Here is a 19,437-nt window from a genome sequence, read left to right on the forward strand (position 1 = left end):
ATGACTTCAAGCAACAGGCCAGAGAGCCACACTGAAGTTTAAGAATAGTTTGCAGAGTAGAAAGCTTTACCTCTTTGCTATGCTGTACTTATTTTTAGCCTTCTCTCTTTTTTTTTTTTTTAATAAATAAGGGTACCGTAGGCATTTGCAAGCTCCACCTTTCAATGTCTGTGTTTAACTCTGAACTCTGCTCCTTCACTGTTTAGTATTTTGCTTTCTGTAGTCTTTCTACCTTAACACACTTTTGAGAAGAAACCTCCTGACACTCTAAAAGACACCGCACAGAAGAAAAGGCAAGCTGTACTTTTATCATTCTGGAATGATTATTAGAGACAGAGACATATGAGCACCTTTACAGGGCCTTATATAAATAATGATAATCAATTCTGGTCAGCCAAACAGTAAAATAGAGAAAGGAAAAAAAAAAAGAAAAGAATGGCAGCAGGTGCATAGTGGGGTGACTATTCACAACAGGAAAACAAATCACCTATCTAACAAGAAGACACTAAACTTATCTTTTGTAACCTAGGAAAATAGAAGTTGACAAGGAATACAGTTGCTCTAACAAAGACATCAGAAGGAAGGTATATTCAAGGTAAAAGTTCATGGTATGATAATAACAAATAAATATAATCTGACCTTGGATAAATTAAAGCAGGATATACAATGAAAGTTTCTGGAAAATAATAGGCACAGGGAAGACAGAAAAGCTTAATTATGATCATGTAACATGACTACCTGCAGGTGACTGGACCTCACTTCTCAGGAGTCATCCATCCTATGATCTGACCTCTTTATTCTGTTATAGATTATTTCCATTTATAAATACCCTGTCTGTCATAGGGCAAGTTATCCCACAGACATAAGAGATCAATAAGAAAAATGTGGGAAGGTCAGGTCCAGTAAACATAGACAGGTATTGGGATTTTCCTCTTTCCCATAAGGATTATATTTGTGTTATTTTGCAATGTCATTCAATTAAGAATAGATTCATGAATGCATGAGGACCCAGTTGAAGAAACAATAATTGTGCATTCTATTTTTAAATAGCAATGAAAGCAATTTTCAATGGAGGCACATGTTACCATTGAACCTAATCGGCAGCACCTGACTTATTTCAAATAAGATCCTGCTTGTCAGTCCCAACCTTACTCTAAGAGCTATATGGGAAACTTTGTGGAGATGCTATCACAGCTCACTATAGCATTGGACAAGATTGACTGTACCACAGTTCCACCAAGACCTCTGTATTCAACTGGATAAATTTTAAAGATAATAATAACAATTAAGTACTTATTATTACTAAGCAATAATAATAAATAGTAGAATTTCCATGTTTTAAGGGTTATGCTCAGACCTAGCACCCTTTGATTCTTTCTCTGACTTAATAGTCAGTCCCCATCTCCACACTAAACATAATATATTCAGAAATTCCCATCTGCATACCATAAAGGAAATATGTGATAGCAGGGTGAGAAAAGAAGAGTTTATTGTCCTGATTATTTAGAATCTCATTACTCACTAGTGATAAATACTGATGAACACGCTGTGTTGATCTGTCAAAACAAGCTTCCAAAAAATCTTAGTCCCTCTTGATTCATCATCACTCTTTTCAGTTTTTACATAAGGTTAACAACACTAATACCAGTCAGGACATGGGAAAAGTACGAATACACAATATGGGTATATATGTGATAGGTCTATGTCAGGAGACAGGGCTTCCTAAAAGTTTACAAGTATGTTATAGAAAACATCTCTTGGGACTAAGTGTTTATTTAATTCTCCAAGAAAATATTAAAATTCTGAGACCAACCTGAATTCCTAGTTCATATGCTATGAGTTTACTTGTGACCTTCCCAGGCTGAGTGAGATACCTTCTATCCCCCATTTCCAGTGATAAAATATTCCTGTCAGGGTCATCATTACCCATATTAAAGTTATTGCCACTTCAAGAGAAAAGCAGGAATTATCTAGAAAGAACTATGTAGTAGTATGTCTGATAATTTCTATGGAAAAAAAAATTAGTTTATTTGAAGGTCCTTAAAGATTAAGCATGTTAAAACAGTTTGTAAGAGTGATGCATTAATGAGAAGAGATAAGACGAAGAAGTCAAGCATGCATTACATATGCCATTTATAATACAGGTATTGATCTCATTTGCATCATATAAGTACAAATATGGAGATATATGCAAAAAGAGGAAAATATAGCCCAGGATCTAGAAAACAAGCTTAGACAACTTAAATTTAGTTTCCTGATTTGGCCAAGTGTTCTTTTCTAACATATGGCAAGTCATTTATCAGTGTTGTGCTTCAGACGGCAGTTTTATGATTGGCTTCAATGATTGCATATGGAAACTGCTGCCATTAGGAAACAGGAGAGGAATGAGCAGCAGTTAAATCAGCTTAAGTTAACTATAGAACACCACCATCATCACCACATTTCTAAAATGGATAGAACAGTTCTCCTCCACCTTATGTGGCATTGAAAAGAAAAAGACTCAGGAGCTGTGAAAACGGTGATGGGAACCATTAGAAACATCATAAAGAAATAAGATGCTGCTATAAAAGACAAAACTAATTTCGTAATAGAAATATATCTCAGAGGTTCATTGCATGGACAATATTCTCTATGCACCAGGAACTTAGTATTAAGCTTACAGACCTACAGATGCTCTGCTCTGTCATGCCATGTTAGGAATTAAATACTACAGAAATTAAAATCTATAGACAGCTATTTGTAATCATTTGTACGTAAATTAGGCACTTGTTAGGTTATTCAGAAATAACTTTACATATACTATATCTGTACAGTGACATGAGCTTGGTAGTAATTTCTTTGTTTTTCATGTGAAGGATGTGTGAAGGAATCTGAAATGTTTACATATATTATCCCTAGCATACCAAACTCATTGCCAACTAAGTAAGAAAGAAAAATGAGTATTTTAAGAGCCTTCAGGTAACACATTAAATCTCTAACAACCTCTTTTTTTCTTCATAAACAAATTTAATGATTGGTCTAGAACTGTAAAGACATGAGAGCTCGAACCTTACAATGAGTTCTATAAAGCTTGAGGATGTTGTTCAGAGTTTTGCTTTTGTCCATTTTAGAAATAGGAAGGTATTGCACAATTCTAATGCAGGGCTAAACTTTGTAGGGTTCAGGACTCCCACAGTTTCACAGTTCAAGAACATTTATATTCTGTGTTTGTTTTGTACCTGTATTTTTCAAGAAAACTAGGTATTGAAAAGGGGACTCTCTTGTGCAATTTCAACAAAGGAAAGTTAAGCAGCCAGAATTCTGATGAATACGTAATAGAGGTCTCCACGCATTTTGCCAATAAAAACCTAAATTCAATCTATTTGACTTGGTTTGTTGCACATCTGCACAAGATATAAATGTGATAGTGTTTTTCCTGCTGTCAGTACAGTGTTCTCAAACAAGAGAAAGAGAATTAATTAACTATGCATGGAAATACTAAGTATGTGAAAGCAATGAGGACGTCAGAGGAACCATGCCTGAGCAGCGGACATAATAAATGCATGTATATCTAATAAAACCAACTGAAGAGCTGTGCTAACAGGAAAGCAGGCTCCCATTCTACAGTCCCCTGGAATTTCTGCTAAGTGCTTAGATTATCCCTGCCCTGATCAGTGCAATTTTAATAGGAAACAATGCCACTGTAGGCAACAGCATTAGCCTGAACTACTTAAGAGCAAAATCTGGTTCATCTGTGCCTTATGTAGGCTCCACTGCCGTTCAGATGATGTTCTCTTCTTTACTTGCATCTTGCAGAGCTCCCTCTCTGTGTGGGTGGTAGCCATGCATTTGGCCCTGTAAACCTGAAGAAGTACTGTTTATACCCTTAAATAGTAAAGTGCATTTCATTGACAGAATCTGACTTCTATTTTGGGAAAAATGGGGTGAAATAGAAGATGCAGGGCTGAAGGGAGAAAAAAAAAAAAAAATTACTCCAGTGGATTTATCAGCTACTATAGCCACTTAAAACTTTTAAGTGAAGAGCTTGGGATGGGGCAGCCTCTGTGCATAGTTTACAATCTGCAGTACAATCCTACAATCCTTCTGAAATTCTTATATGGACTAACAGTGATTCTTTTCAGAAGGGAACCACATCCAATTTGTGGCTGGAATTTGGGCAAGCATTAGTTACCACTGCAACCGTCAGGCGCATACTCAACAGTTCCTGATCTTCCTGAACAATTACTGTATGTGTTGCACCACAGCAGCTCTTCTGTGTAATGTGGACATGTGCTACTTGCACCAGGGCTCCTTTTCTCTGAAGGCATACTGAATGGCATAAACCAAATGCGCTAATTCGAACTGATACACGATTTCCATTTTTTTTTTATATGCACAAGAAAAGCTAACCAAACAAGATTCAGAACAGTTTTCTTCAACTACATCATGTCAAATGATTTTGGTATTGTTATTTTCCAGGAACTGACTGGGACAACAACCAATGAAAAAATGTTCAAGCCACTTGGTCTATTAAATTATAGGTAGCAAGTAGCACAGACAAGCTTTTGTAATGAAGGAAACAGTTGTTCTTAGATCAGAGTTTTGATTAACTTTTCACTATTATTTTTACTTAAACCAAGTTTATAGTGATTATTCTGAGATATGCTGACAAATATTTTCACTTGCAAGATCTAAGCCTGAACTCAGACTCCAAACAAATCAACACTATTACTGAATGTTGACAGAAAGAAAAGGAAAATTAAAAGCAGAAGAAATCACTGTTTTATCCGATCAACATAAAATTATTTTAAATTCAATTAGTAAAAAACCCCACATGCCAAATCTGTAAATTCAGCTTTAAAACTAGAAACAACTACTCTTAAGGAGGACAGAAAAGCAAATACTAGTTAGTGATTCAAAGAGCAGTCATCCAAATTCTGTGTTGCTCTTTCTAGCCTAGTCTCTTCCAGCTTTTATTTTGACCTTCGCCTCTCTGTGAAGCTAAACACTCTGTACAATTGTAAAAAGAGAATAAAAGTTTATATTGCAGAATATATTATTTGATTAAAACACAAAAAATCTCAAGTGTACATGCAAAAGTATAAATTAAAATATTATGCAATTTACTAAGTGAAAAAGTATAATATGCAATAAATACACATCTTACTTATTAGAAGGTAGATTTAGGGGGCAAGCACACAACTGACAGTCTTCAGCTGTCCCTTTAGTAGGATCACCATAGAAGCCAGGAAGACATTTATCACAATATGAACCACCTGTGTTGTGTTTGCAGTCCTAAACAGAAGATAAGAAGTACAAATTCACAATTAGAGAACTTATATATGGAAAGTCCTTGAAGGTCATTCACCTAGCCCATCCTCTCAACAGGATTGTAAGAGGTCTGCAAAATATATCCTAGTTTTCTGCTGCTGGTTGAGAAACAGTTCTAGAGGTTAGCTGTCACAATCAGTGCTTCATATGTGTCAGGTATTTGTGTTCTTTTGGATAATTTTTCTCTGTGTAAAACAAAAAGGATATTTAACTGCAGAGCTGTATCTTTCCACCATACAACAGCTGCATTATTGTTTCAGCTTGCTTAAAGAAAACCAACCTTGAAAGCACCACAAAACAGGTTTAGTATTGCAGTCTTGCAACAGGCCATATTTTGTGACAGTTTTCAGATGTTGATCCCAGAAATACAGCCTAGACCATATAATTTATAAAACCGAATTATTACATTTCACATCTAAATTACCTCATTTTACAAGGTATATGGCTAGCAGTATACTAAATAAACTTGTGAACAGTAGCAAAGCCTGAATTACTTAATTAATACTTGTTTGCTAGAATAGCATCCAGACTGTATTTTATGAGTAGAAACAAGGATCAGTATACTGTATATAGGGCCCTATCCAACAGTTTGTGTTCTATATGACTGGCTTTCATATTACAAGAGACAGTTTATCGGAGCACATGAAACATCCAACATAAAAATGGCAGCACTAGATCTGCATTTTTGTATATAACCTTTGGCCTGATCTCAAAGTAAATGATCTTTTGGCAGAATGGGAATTGGTCCTCCGAGAATAGGCTTCCCATGATGACTGGTAAGAACCAAGTTTTAAAGAGTAATTACCCCTTCTACTCTTCTTCCCCCCTCACCATATAGGATTTAGAAATTCTAAGTAATTTGGCAGGATCCATGATAGGCTCAGCAAATAAGTTTCCTGGCTTAAACTCTTTCCCTTTTTTGCTACATTTTTAGCACACCACACTCTTCCTTTCACGGCTATTTGCCACGAGATACCCAAGTGTAGCCCTTTCACAGTGTAAAAACAGAGAAAGCAGCAGACATGTTTTTGGCTCTTAAATGCCATCTTGATGTGCTTGGGTATAGACTGAAAAAGCATATGGCAACTTGAAAAGGCCAAAATGAAAGCCATGAGAGAGATTTTATTTAATGGGTTGTGCTCTGATCTGATTTAGATAATGGGCCAGATCAAGTCTAGAATCTGTTACACCCAAGCTGCTGCTTAAGAACTCTTGAGGGTTTGTTTGGGTTTTTTTTAAAGGTGCAGGTATTTCCAAACTTATGATTTAATTTAAAAATATTTTTAAGAACACTTTAAAATTGTTTTCTCATTTTAATAAGGCATGCATATGGTACTGACTGATATTTAACAGCCTTACTGTCTGAAAGACATAATGTATCCTCAATGAAGGATAAAGAAAATGGCACTATTCTAAGGAACACTGATTTCTTCTTCATGACTTTCCAGGATTGCAATGATTTGAACAAAGTTTTTTTGCATTGTGCTCTGCATAGCCAGTACCATACATTTGGGCAGCTGAAAAAGCACAATACCCGTTTCAGTCAAGAGCGCACTGGAGTCAAAAGCATCTGTCTCCAGAAATACTGTTTGCTGCTTTAATGGGTGCTTTCTTATTGCTTGTGTATACAAGCAGCATATCTTTGAAATGAAAGCATTAGTCACAATATTATATTTTCACATATTTGGTAGATTGTGAGCTAATACCAACTATTGAGACACTTAGTCAAATAAAATTATGGCTTTAGAACCGTCAGCTGGGTTAAATTCTACTTCATTAGGTAATTTAAGTCCATTTGATTGTTACTTCAAGTGCTGTCATTTAAAAAGAATCTACCGGCCATACCGAAAAAGTAGCTGGGAACATTAAGATATGCTTTTAAAAGAAGATGTGACAAAAATAATTTAAGTGTTTCAAAAGAAAAATCCTTTGCAATTCAACTTTTTTAAGGCATCATGTCAAATTATTTGTACTTTTTCTGAAAAATAATGGATTCTTCTTTTGTGTTAAGTTTAGCTTTAAATATCCTCAGACATGTTTTTGACGAATATGAACGGCTTATATGTCAAGGATGTTATTAAAGTGAGAAGAGCTAACACACTATTTTAAAGCTACACATCTCTTACAGAACGGTATTTGCAGCTTCTGCTTCTTTTAAGTAAGAGACCAGAAACCTTCCATTTTGTAGGAAAACAACTCATGTTACAAAGTGCTGACCTTCTTCTCTTTGATGAATTACTTTCTGAAAATCTAACATCAGTCATTTCCACCTACTGTGTCTAATTCTCCTCAATCCAGATCTCTGTATCTGCTTACTTCGTCACCATGAATCAATAAATTTAAAAACAAAAAAGAAAAGAACCCCACACATATAGTACCAAAATCTGAGCATACATTGCACTGTGTTTATGTTAGTTTAGTTGAGAAATAACAATCTTGTGTGGTCCTACACTTTTCTCCCTGAGCCAGTCTGGACTTTGCAGGACAATGAACAAGGATTATGTAGTATGTAGATGTGACATAATCTGCCTGTTCTCAGTGATGCATTAAACTTCATATTAATTTGCCAGATTTATAGATCACTTTAGGTACTGAAGTATACGAGTTATTAGCCCTTCTAAGGACATTGTCAATACGCATGAAAAATTTGCATTTTCTTGATATCAACTGGTTGAACCTCAGTTTGAAACTTGCCAAATGTACAGCAATGATTTTGAGCAACATCTAGTTTAAGCAATGTCTAATTATACTGAGATTATTTCCTTAAAACATGCTTAAGCCTGCGAAGTCTTAATTTCATGTTCGTAGGAACATTTAATCATTTTTTTTGTGTCACGAGACTGGGTATAAAGAAGATCACGATCAACTGTCCCTAACCTGCTCAGTATATTACATACACTTTCTTTTTACTCCCTTGGAAATATAGTTTGTTCCAACACATTGATCTAGTGCTTTTGTTAAAATCAATGCCTTGTTCCACAGATCCATAAACTTTGTGGCCAGGAACGATTTTATGCCCAAATCTTTATGCTTCCAAATTCCAGGTACTGGATCTCAAACTATTTTGAATGCATGAATTTTCTGGATGTCTTTGATCTCCAAACTTCTGTCTAAACTTCACTTAGACAACCTCTGACTAAGTAAGACTGTGAAATTTATTTTTGTCCAAAATTTTATGCACAACTCAGACTTTGTTGCCCAAAGACTTTATTGCTCATGTCCTGGAGTGTGTTTCCCACCATCTCCTACCGAGCCAGCTCTCTTCCCCTCAGAAGAAACCAAATTAACCCATAAATGCTTTATGCCCAGCATCAGGAAACCCTAAATTCACACTGAAAACCACTCCTGCTTAGCTGCATATGCAGCTGAGTGTATATGAATATGGAAAGAAACAGTCTGAATAGAAGGCTAGCGATGAAAATAAAACTTTTATCAGGGAGTATGTCTAAGTCCAAGATAGTGCCTTTGGCATGCCGCTGCCCTTCCTCATGATATCTGTCACAGAGACAACCAGGGAAGCTGCTAGTTTAAGCTAGTTAAAGAAAGCAAAAGAGTAAGCCTGGGTGCCTATTTTAGTATATTCCCTAGCCTTCTAGACCAGACAATGGTATTATATCTTCAGAAGCATGAATATGCTCTTATGGCATTTTCAATCTACCGTAATATCAAGATTGCATGGACAATTCCCTTTCCTGGTGTTAAAAATGCAGTCAGGGTGCTGCAGAGGCTTTATGTAATTTTCACTTGTGGTATAGCCTATACTGCATTTAGCTTAGGATGTATCACTCTGTTACTGTGTATATGAAGATGGGTGAAGACATTTTGTCGATCTTGTGATGAACACTGTCTAAAGCACATGTCCACTAGCTCTGACACTGGCCTCAATCTCCATGGTATATGCCATTTCCACACAAGGGAATAAAATACAAAATGGATGCCACTGGGGACTGCCGACTTAGCAATTTGAGCATATCTTAGGGGAGAAAGATCTGCTTTCTCTGGGCTTACTAATAGGAACATAGTACCCTGCAATGAATGAAACACCTTGAAATGTGTTCGCTTTTCACAATGCTTGGGTTTAACCAACCTCCTAAAGCTACCATAAAAGTGTGTATGTAACGCTACAAAAGAGTATTTCTGAATGTTAGAACTTGCCCTGTGTACCAAGGCAGTTATGTATATCACAATGGTAATGAGAATGATGTATCATGCAGCTTTCTATATGGTTGCTGTGGGGATCAAAGGGCTTTTCAGGTTACTGCTAGATAGGCGTTAAAATGAGCTTTTTATAACAGGCCTATGTTGAAGCAGATGATTTGAGCTTTTATCATGAGTCAAAAACATATTTCAGCTGCTTTTCAACTACAAAGCTAAAGAAGAGCAAAAAGAAGTATCATATCAGTAAATTAGGTGCCTAAATTGTCTGTTGTATTACTGAAAAAACACCATGAATAATAATAAGGAGGCCAAAAGCCTGTGTAAACCTCAATAGAAGGAATGCCTTTGATGTGAAACATTTCTCTTTTCAGCATTCAGACTTCTCTCTCTTTCACTTCAAACGGCTTATGATCCAAATTGAATAGCAGCATTTAACAGACTGCATGGATACTAACCAATCTAACTTTACTTACAGTGTTTTCAAAGTAAGCTGCAAGAAAATCCAGAACTGATTTTAAGCTCCCTGTGCGCCTCTTCTTTATAGCATGATCTAGTATATGCTCAGACAGAACACAGAATACAGAACACAGAATACAGAATGCTTGATAACATATATAGATTGAAGTACATTTTCAACTGGTTATTTTCCACTTCCTTGCCAGCGCTGTTATCTTTACACCAGCACCCCTGAAACATCAGAAGGGGGAGCTCTACTGTCTCAGTCAATAGTTCACATCAGCTGAAAAGCCCAAAAGCACTACAGAATGCACTATACGGCCTTCTCTCATATGCAGGCTGGTGCTACAGACAAAAATAAAGAGGGAACTTGTGCAAGGGCTAAAACTTGGACACAGAAGGAAGCAACTTCAGAACTCGCATCTGGCTATGCACCCCTAAGCAAAATAGTCAATAGTTATGATATACCTTAAACAGGATTCTCCCTTCCCTTTCTTTTCTGTTAATTGATTTTATCCCACACTAATGTTATAGACATCATAGCTGGAGGCTATGGTCACTAATGCAATAAATTTTATCTTTGTCAAGAAACACAAATCCATATTACTCTAGTGATAAACATTTTTATTGCATATAAGTGAAGGATTCAAAACATGACTGTCATGTCATACATATTTTTCATCCTAGGTACTTCTTCAAGGCTTACAGTATAATTAAATTGAGAATCACTTTAAGCTTCTATTCAAGAAAAAGCAATTTGAAAAATTCACTGATCCACACATTAAGGATATCTTGTTTTGCACTGCAATGCAACTAAACATCTTGTATGGGCAAAACAGGAAGAACAGTGATAATTCTAAGTGCCAAATTATATTGAAAAAAGCTTGAATTTTCATTTTGGATTTTTCCCAGTAGCTTTTTCTTAAGGAAATAAAAGGGAACATTTAGAAACATGCACAATAGAGAGTCTGCTTGAAATTCTGCAGGGAAATGAGAGTATGATATCCCACTAAACTGGCACTGGCTCAAATTGTGTTTCTGCAAGACTAATGAAATGAGACATGTTGTTTCAAGCTTCATGCCATGTCAGACAATATAAAACTAAAAATGCCCTTGAGTTAATCAGAACACTCTATTCAGCATAATTCACCCATTCCAAAAGGCTACTGAACAGGCTGGAAATAGTGGTGTGCTGGTAGGCTTGCTATGGATAATATCACAGATTTAACTGCTGAATTAGTAGATAACTGCATAAAATCTCCATAGCCTACAAGAAAAAAAAGTTTATCTAGCCCAAATCATATGCTTTTATTATTTTTCTAAAGTACAATTTACTAAGTGTTTCTTCAAGGTTTAGTAGGAATTTAGATTAAGTAAGCCATTAACAGTATTTTCTTGTCATACTAGCACAGAATTTACAAAGTTACCTGCTACATACTATAAATTGAATACACTGCAGAAGACAGATGGGAGGGGGAGATAAATCTTGCATGGAAGAATATTGATATATTTGCTGCTTTCTGCATGCCATACCTTATACTATAGATTCTATTTCAAAACATAAATCCTATGTGAATAAAAAATTCCTTTTGTTTAACTGCACAAGTTACCATATCTTGGTGTGAAAGGATCCTTAACTTCAGCAACAGTTCAACATAAAGACCTGTTCTGTTAATTGCTAGCTTTTTTTTCCTTGAGTATTTCAGGTCTCACAGGTCATTTATTCAATTGCACAGGTATATTGAATTCATGTTGGCCATGTCCGTCAAGTTTCCTGCAGTGACACTTACCAGGCATTCTCCTGTGATATCATCACACAATTCTGCATGACCAAAGCATGTACATGGTGCACAGACTCCATCAAAAATTGTGCCATTCACACGCCTGTGTCGAGGCCAGCAAGACTGCAAGTTGAATTAGATAAAAAGTTAAACTCTCGCTTGAACAGAGAAAGGAACGGGATTTTTAAAATATTGTTGAATTTCATAGTTGCACACACAAAAACACACTTGTCAAATTTGGTTTCTCTAGAAAGTTGTTCTTCCCTGGTGCTATGGATTTGCACTGACCTTAGCCTTATTGGCAGGGGTGAGATTAGAGGAAGCCGTAACTTGATCATTCTTCTGAAATGGTAAAATAAAGCAGAAAAATGAAGAACTGAAATATGACAGCATCAAAAAAAGAGGTACAGATTGAAAAATAGCCAGAAGGCAAAGTACTGAAGGAGAGAGAAGGAGGGAAGAAAAGCCCAAAACAACAAAAATATTTTCTAAGAAGTTCAGCTGCAAAGAGCAATTAAAATACCATTTAGTCTTTCTTGTTTGGAGTCCAACAGAAGGCTACACTGAAATAAATACAGGCTTGAAAACAAAGCCATCCTTTTATTTACAAATTGTGCTTATGAAATATAAAGTATTGTCATTTCCCTTTAAGGAAATGCTCTGATTTTTTATTTTTTTAAATGTTAAGTTCAGATCAGTATTAAATGCATGGCCAGTTTTTTCTTAGGAAAGGTGACATCGTACAACTGATTCATCAGCGAAAATTCAGCTATTCCATTTCTTCATAATAGGATGTCAAGCAGCAGTCTTCCTTACTATATATCTCACAAATGGCTTTATAGTTTTTGCAAACTATCTTTCTTCAATAAGACTGCTCATGTGATCCAAGGATTTTGCATAATATAAAAAAGTGCATGACAGAGTGTTGACCTTCAAAAGCATCTGGCTAACACAAAGAGAAAGTTTTGTAGTGATAGACTACTAAAAGTATCATTTAATAAAGAAAATCCTTTCCCCTTCACATACACTCTCCAAAAAGGTAACAAGAAGATTCTCCTTTTTGTCTTACTCCTGCAAAACATGAAAGTAATTTGAAGATGAATTGAAATGATGCTTTTAAAATAACATTCCAAAACCTGAGACATTATCCTTATTTTTCCTTCTTTTCATTGTTGGTTACTCATTCCTAACAAAATCCATAAATACTAAAAATTAAAATTCAGAGTTACAAAAATCCAAAAAAGAAAAACAGGTTAAAAGAAATTGCCCTATTTTTTTTTTTCTGTGGCATGAGATGCAAATGCCTAAGCTGTTTCTGTATAACACTATAGATCTTTTTCCTCTTTTGGTGATTCTGAAAAGAATGATCTCATGCACAGATATACATGATATTGCACAAGATAAGGCTCCAAAAGTCACTAATTCTAAGGGCTTAGACATGGAATATCAACAGCAAGGCTTAGAACAGATCTATAATAAAAGATTATAGATTGGGATCTTAACAAAAGAAATGATGTCACGTTAAAATTCAGGAAAGTTCTTGACCATCACAGTGATGCAAGTTAAACACAACTTCTTCCACAGTAGAAGTAAAAGAGAGGATAGAAAGGGAATAAATCTGGTGGAGAAGAGCAATTAGATGTGAAGATGTTGACAAATAAAGGCCAGGAGATTCACATGAGTAGAGCAAAGTAACTATCACAAATAAGCCCAATTGCTATTTGAAATTTAAAATTTTATCTGCTTTACCTATGCTCATGCAATTCTGTGTTCATTTCTCAGACATACTAGCAAAAACATAACTATTTTCTTTGACTAGAATCTTGGAGAAAATTAATTTAAAATTTGTGTAATGGAACAATCTCACAAGAGACAGCATATTTTAAATGGGATTGATTGTCTTCTGAAGACTGATCATGCCGAAACATTTACAGAAAGAAAAGAAGTAAATAAGGGTTGGTTTTATTGCTGCAGCATCTATGCCAGGAACCATAACATCATTATGCAGGAAACAAACACATACATTAAAATAAATGAAGAAGAGAAAATGAAACTGAAAACCTGCACAAAAATCAATAAAAATGAAACTCTGCCAGGTTGAAACTGGAAGCAGCAAAGTGTTGGACAACACCAAAAGTATTCAGAAGAAACCAGATATGGTATTCTAAAAAAATCCACATTTTCAATTTATCTTTCCATACTTTCTCAACTGCTAGTTTGCCTGGAAATCTAGAACTTCACTGTTCTTTTTTTCTTGCTTGTCCTTGTTATAAAAAGCACAACCATCTACTCAAAACACCAAAATATTTCCCCATTTTTTTCTGTCAAGCACAACTGTTCAATGGATATCATGTGTCGAACCTCTGCTACAAAAGACTCATGAGAAGTGAATTCAGTGAATAAAGGCATGGAAACTAAAACTTTTAACTGTATAATTTTATCGCAAGATAGGCCAGCTTTGTCAAATGGCATTTCTGAGCTGTCCAAAATGCTCTGAAATTCAGTGAGGGAACACAGGCAAGGTGTGCTCATGCAGAAGTCTATCATATCTTCTCGGCCTTCAGTCTTGGGAGGAAAACCAACATACAGGTAGGTGCTGCAATACAGTTTAGTTCAATAGGTCTGTGGTTAGCGCTCAGCCAGGGCAGGAATCAAAGCATGTCCATGCCCACTAGTGTGCATAGAGACTTTAAATTTGCAGCTCTCTATATATGTACTCTCTATTGTGGAATATGATCTTAAGTATATATCAAATTTCAGGGACTGTTTTGAATTGGAGAGACGGTTTAGCATTGAAGGACACAACGTTGGACTGAGAATTTCAGCAACATCAAGGCAGGAATTCTACCCAAGTCCTTCAGCTTCTACTACAAAAGTAGATATTGTAACATCTGCAATCAGGGCCTTTCCAACTGCTTTCTGGGAAATCACACCTAAATCTGAACTGAGAGGAAAAATGGACAATTAAAAAAAAAATGTGTGAAGCATAATGACACTTCATCCAGCTTTTTTCTTCAAGTAATTGAACAGACAGACACTGGTCATACTTCAAAATTAATTCTCAGCCAAGGTAGGCAATACTCTTCTCCAGTTGTATTTTTTTTCTGTCTGTACCATTTTGGAAGTGATAGGAATACCCATTAATTTCTTCAGGCCTTCTTTCTGCATTAGTTTATCTAGCCCCAGCAACAAGCAACCACATTTGGCATGAAACTGGACTCTAAGCCCTAAATATCACATATAAGCATGGAAGATTTTAAAGAAAAAGGGAGTTGACAAGCAAATGCCTAGAGTGCCTGTGTAAATGGCATATGGTTTGTAGTTTTGTGAAGCAGAGCATCTTGGTGTTTGAAACAATTTCCTTAAAGGCAAAGCTTTTGAAGAATTTTTTTTTGGCTTCTATTTACCCCAAGCTATGCCCACGTGAGCTAGTTAATCATATGTATACTTGTATGAATACATTCTGTGTGAACTAATGAATTTGTTAGGAGAGTGGGCATTTTCTGAGCATGTGTGTATGTTATTATCTGTAACAGGACCAAACTAAAGTGAAACAATTCTCACAAGAACACACATGCAATCCGCAAAGACTCCAAGGCAAATGGCAAAGCCCTGGGAAAACAAAAGAGGAAACTGAACCACATTAACTCAGATAATTTTATCTGGCTTTGTTGTGCACAGGTCAAATAACTGGCATTTTCCTTCTAATTGTGATAGTTTCATGCATTTGTAATATCAATTGGCTGACGAGTACAAATACTGCTTTCAACTTCTTTTTGTTAAGAGAAATGTCTTTTCATAACTTAGAAATCACTACAGAGGTGTAAAACTTCAGATTTCAAATATTATCAAATATAATGAACTACCACCTAGAAATAAAGATAACTAGACAAGGTATACCAAATTCCTAACAGGAATGGGCAGGTCTCTTACCATTTTCTACCAACACAGGGCCACTGGCTGCTTACAACTATGACAGTGTTAGCACAATTGATTTAGACTGCATCGTGATACTTACCTCACATGAGGTACCATCGTACCCCGGGGGACAGTCACACAACTCCACTGCAGATGCCACCTTTCTCCCAGTTGAAGTGGGGTCAGCAGCTTCAATGCTAACGCTTCTTAGTCTGGATGTAACAGAAATGAAACAGTTACAATAGCAAATTAGATGGAAGCATATGTGCAGCTGGATGCAACAAATAGTATATAGAGACATTCAGTGGCCTGTTTATGTTTTCCTGTTTAAAAATAAGGAGGTTTTCATAGTCATCTATTTCTTCCTAAACGACACGTCTGTAGGCTTGTTACTATTTTTGTCCATCATGTGAGGGAGACTATGGTCAGACACACATTGATAAAAATAGATTTAAAAAGTCTCACAGCACTGTACCAGTAGACCGAAGGCTATTCCTGGCCTGCAAGCCACATGTGCCAACTTGCGTTGAAGCTGTATATATAGTAAATTTGACACTAAGCAGTGCCCTCAAAATTTATAAACCACTACTCCAGCTTTCTAAAATATTACATTACTAAGTTTTGGTAATAGGGTATTTTTATTCTGGAGATTTGACCTCTGAAAAAGATTTCAGCTCTGTCCAGGAGGACCTAAGTATTATGTGTATGAAAGAAGATGGAAATCTTCTACCACATACTTTGGTTTCCCCAATGACAGAGAAGACAGAGTTAGAGAATTTTCTGTTCCATGCACAACTGCCCTTAAAAAATAAATGCTAGACATTGGCTAAACAGCCCTTGTTTAGCCAAACACTGAACATGATTTTTATTTAAAAAAACATGGAAGTACGATGAGAGAGACAACAAGTCTTTTGATAATCTCACAGGTGATATGCGAAACAGATGTAGTTTTCCTCAACAGTATCCATTTGGGGAAAGAAATTGGGATTTGGGGATTCAATTCTTATGAGATTTCAGAAGAAACATTAAGGCATTATAGAAGCTCAATGACTTTTATTTTGACACAGCAATCTTAACAGAGTGATTACTAGAGCTACCTGAAAAGCTTCTTCTGAAGTCTTTTTCAGCAGAAAATAACTTTCTATCATGACATGCATTTTGTTAATAATCAGTTTTCTTTGGAAAATGTAAGACAAACTTTTTTTCCTCCACACTAAGGCATTTATCTTTTGGCTGCCAAAAAATCCTGAAAATTATTTGGATGACCTTGGATAAGAAAACATCCAAGAAAAATAGTTTGTTGTTACTGCAGCAGTTGGAGGAAAGATTAAGACAGGATATTTTCCCACTCAATTTTATGGCTACTCTCAATAAGACAGACACGAAAGGTAAGGGGAAAAAAGGGAAGATTTCTGAAATTGGGATGGGAGCTTCAGAAAAGCAGAAATTTTACCATCACTAGGGATATGACTGGCCTTTGGAGGGATTACCATTGTGGATAATGCAGTTACAAACTTGAACCTAATTTGGTGGTCCTAGAACCTCTGTAAAAGGTTCTTGAAACTATTTTAAGAGAAGGATGCATGTTCCAATCCAGATCTTCAGTAAGATCTCTCTCACTTTTCAATATTTCCCCTTCACTCCATTGCTGCATGCTTATTTTGCAATCATCCTTTTGAGTTTTCCTTACAATAAGATAACCAATTTCTAGGATATTAGATATCAAATGGTCATGACTTTAACAGTAAAAAATCTAACAATTGAAGAAGAAAAATCTGTAAATGAAGAAACAAATTACTAGTAAAAGGCCGAGTTTTATTTATCCTTTGAACTACAGCTAGTTCCCTCTCAGCACAGATCTTGGAACAAAGAGAAGCACTTACACACAGAGAAACAATCCACCCAGTATTATCCCACATTTGTATTCACTGAATTGTTCCAATTTTCATTACGTTCTGCTATTTGCTAAATGGGATTTTAATGTGTTTAACAGTTTTTAGCATTAACAGTTACTCAGTGAAGAAAGCTGCAGTGATTTTTTTTCCTCCCATTTTGATGTTGCAATTTTGATTCCTTGATGCCATTCTGCATTCATTAAAATACATAATGCTGGCAGTAATGGGGTACTGGATCCTAGAGACGCATGAACAATTTGAAATTCGACATCGAGACCAAATATTTAAGCTGACTGTTACTGTCAGCAGGCAACTGTTGACTACTAAAAACAAACAAGATTAAAAGGGAAGGGGACGTTTCAGGCAGTATCAGCATAGTTTACTGTCTGCTATGCCAGGCATCTGAATCACATCAGCTACATAAGGCACATGAAGTACTGACCCAATCATTGCTCATTTGTCTTGAAGCCAATTCTGCATATGGAAGAAAACCCTCGGCCTTTCCTTCCCTCTCTCTCCTTGCATCTAGCACTGATTCTATATGTGGTTGCAAACAATCCATTATCTTTAGTAACACAATTTCCAATGCCCATCTGAGTGTCTACAACACTTACCATCAGTGGCCACTCAGAATATTAAAACTGAAGAAACAGTGCTACTAAACTTTCTTTGAAGCACAAGCTAACAATACTAGATTAAACAAAATGATAAGAGAGAGCTCTCTTTTCCTGGCCTGTTGATTCCACCACAGATGGACTTAACTGCAGCAGTTTGGAAGATCTGACAAGTTAGAGCAGTATCTCAGTTTAAACCTGGAAGCTGTAATCACTTTCAAATTGATTGCTGCATTTCTGTGTTCTCATTTTTTATCCTACTTGATCATCTAAATGAAAGCCCACTCATTTGAGGAAGCTTCCTAATTCTGCCATAGAGCAATAACAACATTCTAAGCTTAAAATGACCCCAAAAATGTTCTCAAAAACATGCTCGAGTGAAATTCACCATTACTGCATTAATATTGTTTAGTAACTACTTGTAAGTGCTACTGATTAACTAATGTTTCTAGTAGGTTAAACTAAGCAAGGGTGAAAAATAGAATCTTTAAGTTAAAGCTCTTGCTACCTGGAGACACCTCCATTGAATTTTTAAGCCTCTCTCTACATGACCGCAAGAAAGTTGCTTAATCTTACTATGTCTCCATTCTGGCCTCTTCTCCAGCACAGATTATAATAGCACCCTTGAAGATCCTTACACATGTGGAGTCATTAGCCATTTTGAAAACTTTCAGTATTTAAATGAACAGGTTGCTTAATACAGCAATCTCTAATTAGTATGTTGCATAATTCTGCTGATGCTTTGAGGCAGAAATTGTCATTCGTGCAGGATCTGACTGTCGTGGTTTAACCCCAGCCAGCAACTAAGCACCACGCAGCCGCTCACTCACTCCCCCCCCCACCCAGTGGGATGGGGGAGAAAATCGGGAAAAAGAAGCAAAACCCACGGGTTGAGATAAGAACGGTTTAATAGAACAGAAAAGAAGAAACGGATAATGATAATGATAACACTAATAAAATGACAACAGCAATAATGAAAGGATTGGAATGTACAAATGATGCGCAGTGCAATTGCTCACCACCCGCCGACCAACACCCAGCTAGTCCCCGAGCGGCGATTCCCCGCCCCCACTTCCCAGTTCCTATACTAGATGGGACGTCCCATGGTATGGAATACCCTGTTGGCCAGTTTGGGTCAGGTGCCCTGGCTGTGTCCTGTGCCAACTTCTTGTGCCCCTCCAGCTTTCTCACTGGCTGGACATGAGAAGCTGAAAAATCCTTGACATTAGTCTAAACGCTACTAGCAGCAACTGAAAACATCAGTGTTATCAACATTCTTCTCATACTGAACTCAAAACGTAGCAC

General features: G+C 36.3%; 1 protein-coding gene across 8 annotated transcripts in view; it reads right to left on the bottom strand.

Moving 5' to 3' along the window:
• Window positions 1–19,437, bottom strand: part of LAMA2 (laminin subunit alpha 2) — a 394,697-nt gene that overhangs the window by 153,690 nt on the left and 221,570 nt on the right. For all 8 annotated transcript variants that reach the window (XM_030022177.1, XM_030022172.1, XM_030022175.1 and 5 more), the window contains exons 15-17: window positions 15,724–15,835; window positions 11,715–11,828; window positions 5,147–5,274 (exon numbers count right to left, since the gene is read on the bottom strand). In XM_030022177.1, the coding sequence (XP_029878037.1) occupies window positions 5,147–5,274; window positions 11,715–11,828; window positions 15,724–15,835 (354 nt within the window). The remainder of the gene's footprint in view (window positions 1–5,146; window positions 5,275–11,714; window positions 11,829–15,723; window positions 15,836–19,437) is intronic.

The sequence above is a fragment of the Aquila chrysaetos genome, chromosome 8, assembly GCF_900496995.4.
Source record: "Aquila chrysaetos chrysaetos chromosome 8, bAquChr1.4, whole genome shotgun sequence".
NCBI lineage: Eukaryota > Metazoa > Chordata > Aves > Accipitriformes > Accipitridae > Aquila > Aquila chrysaetos.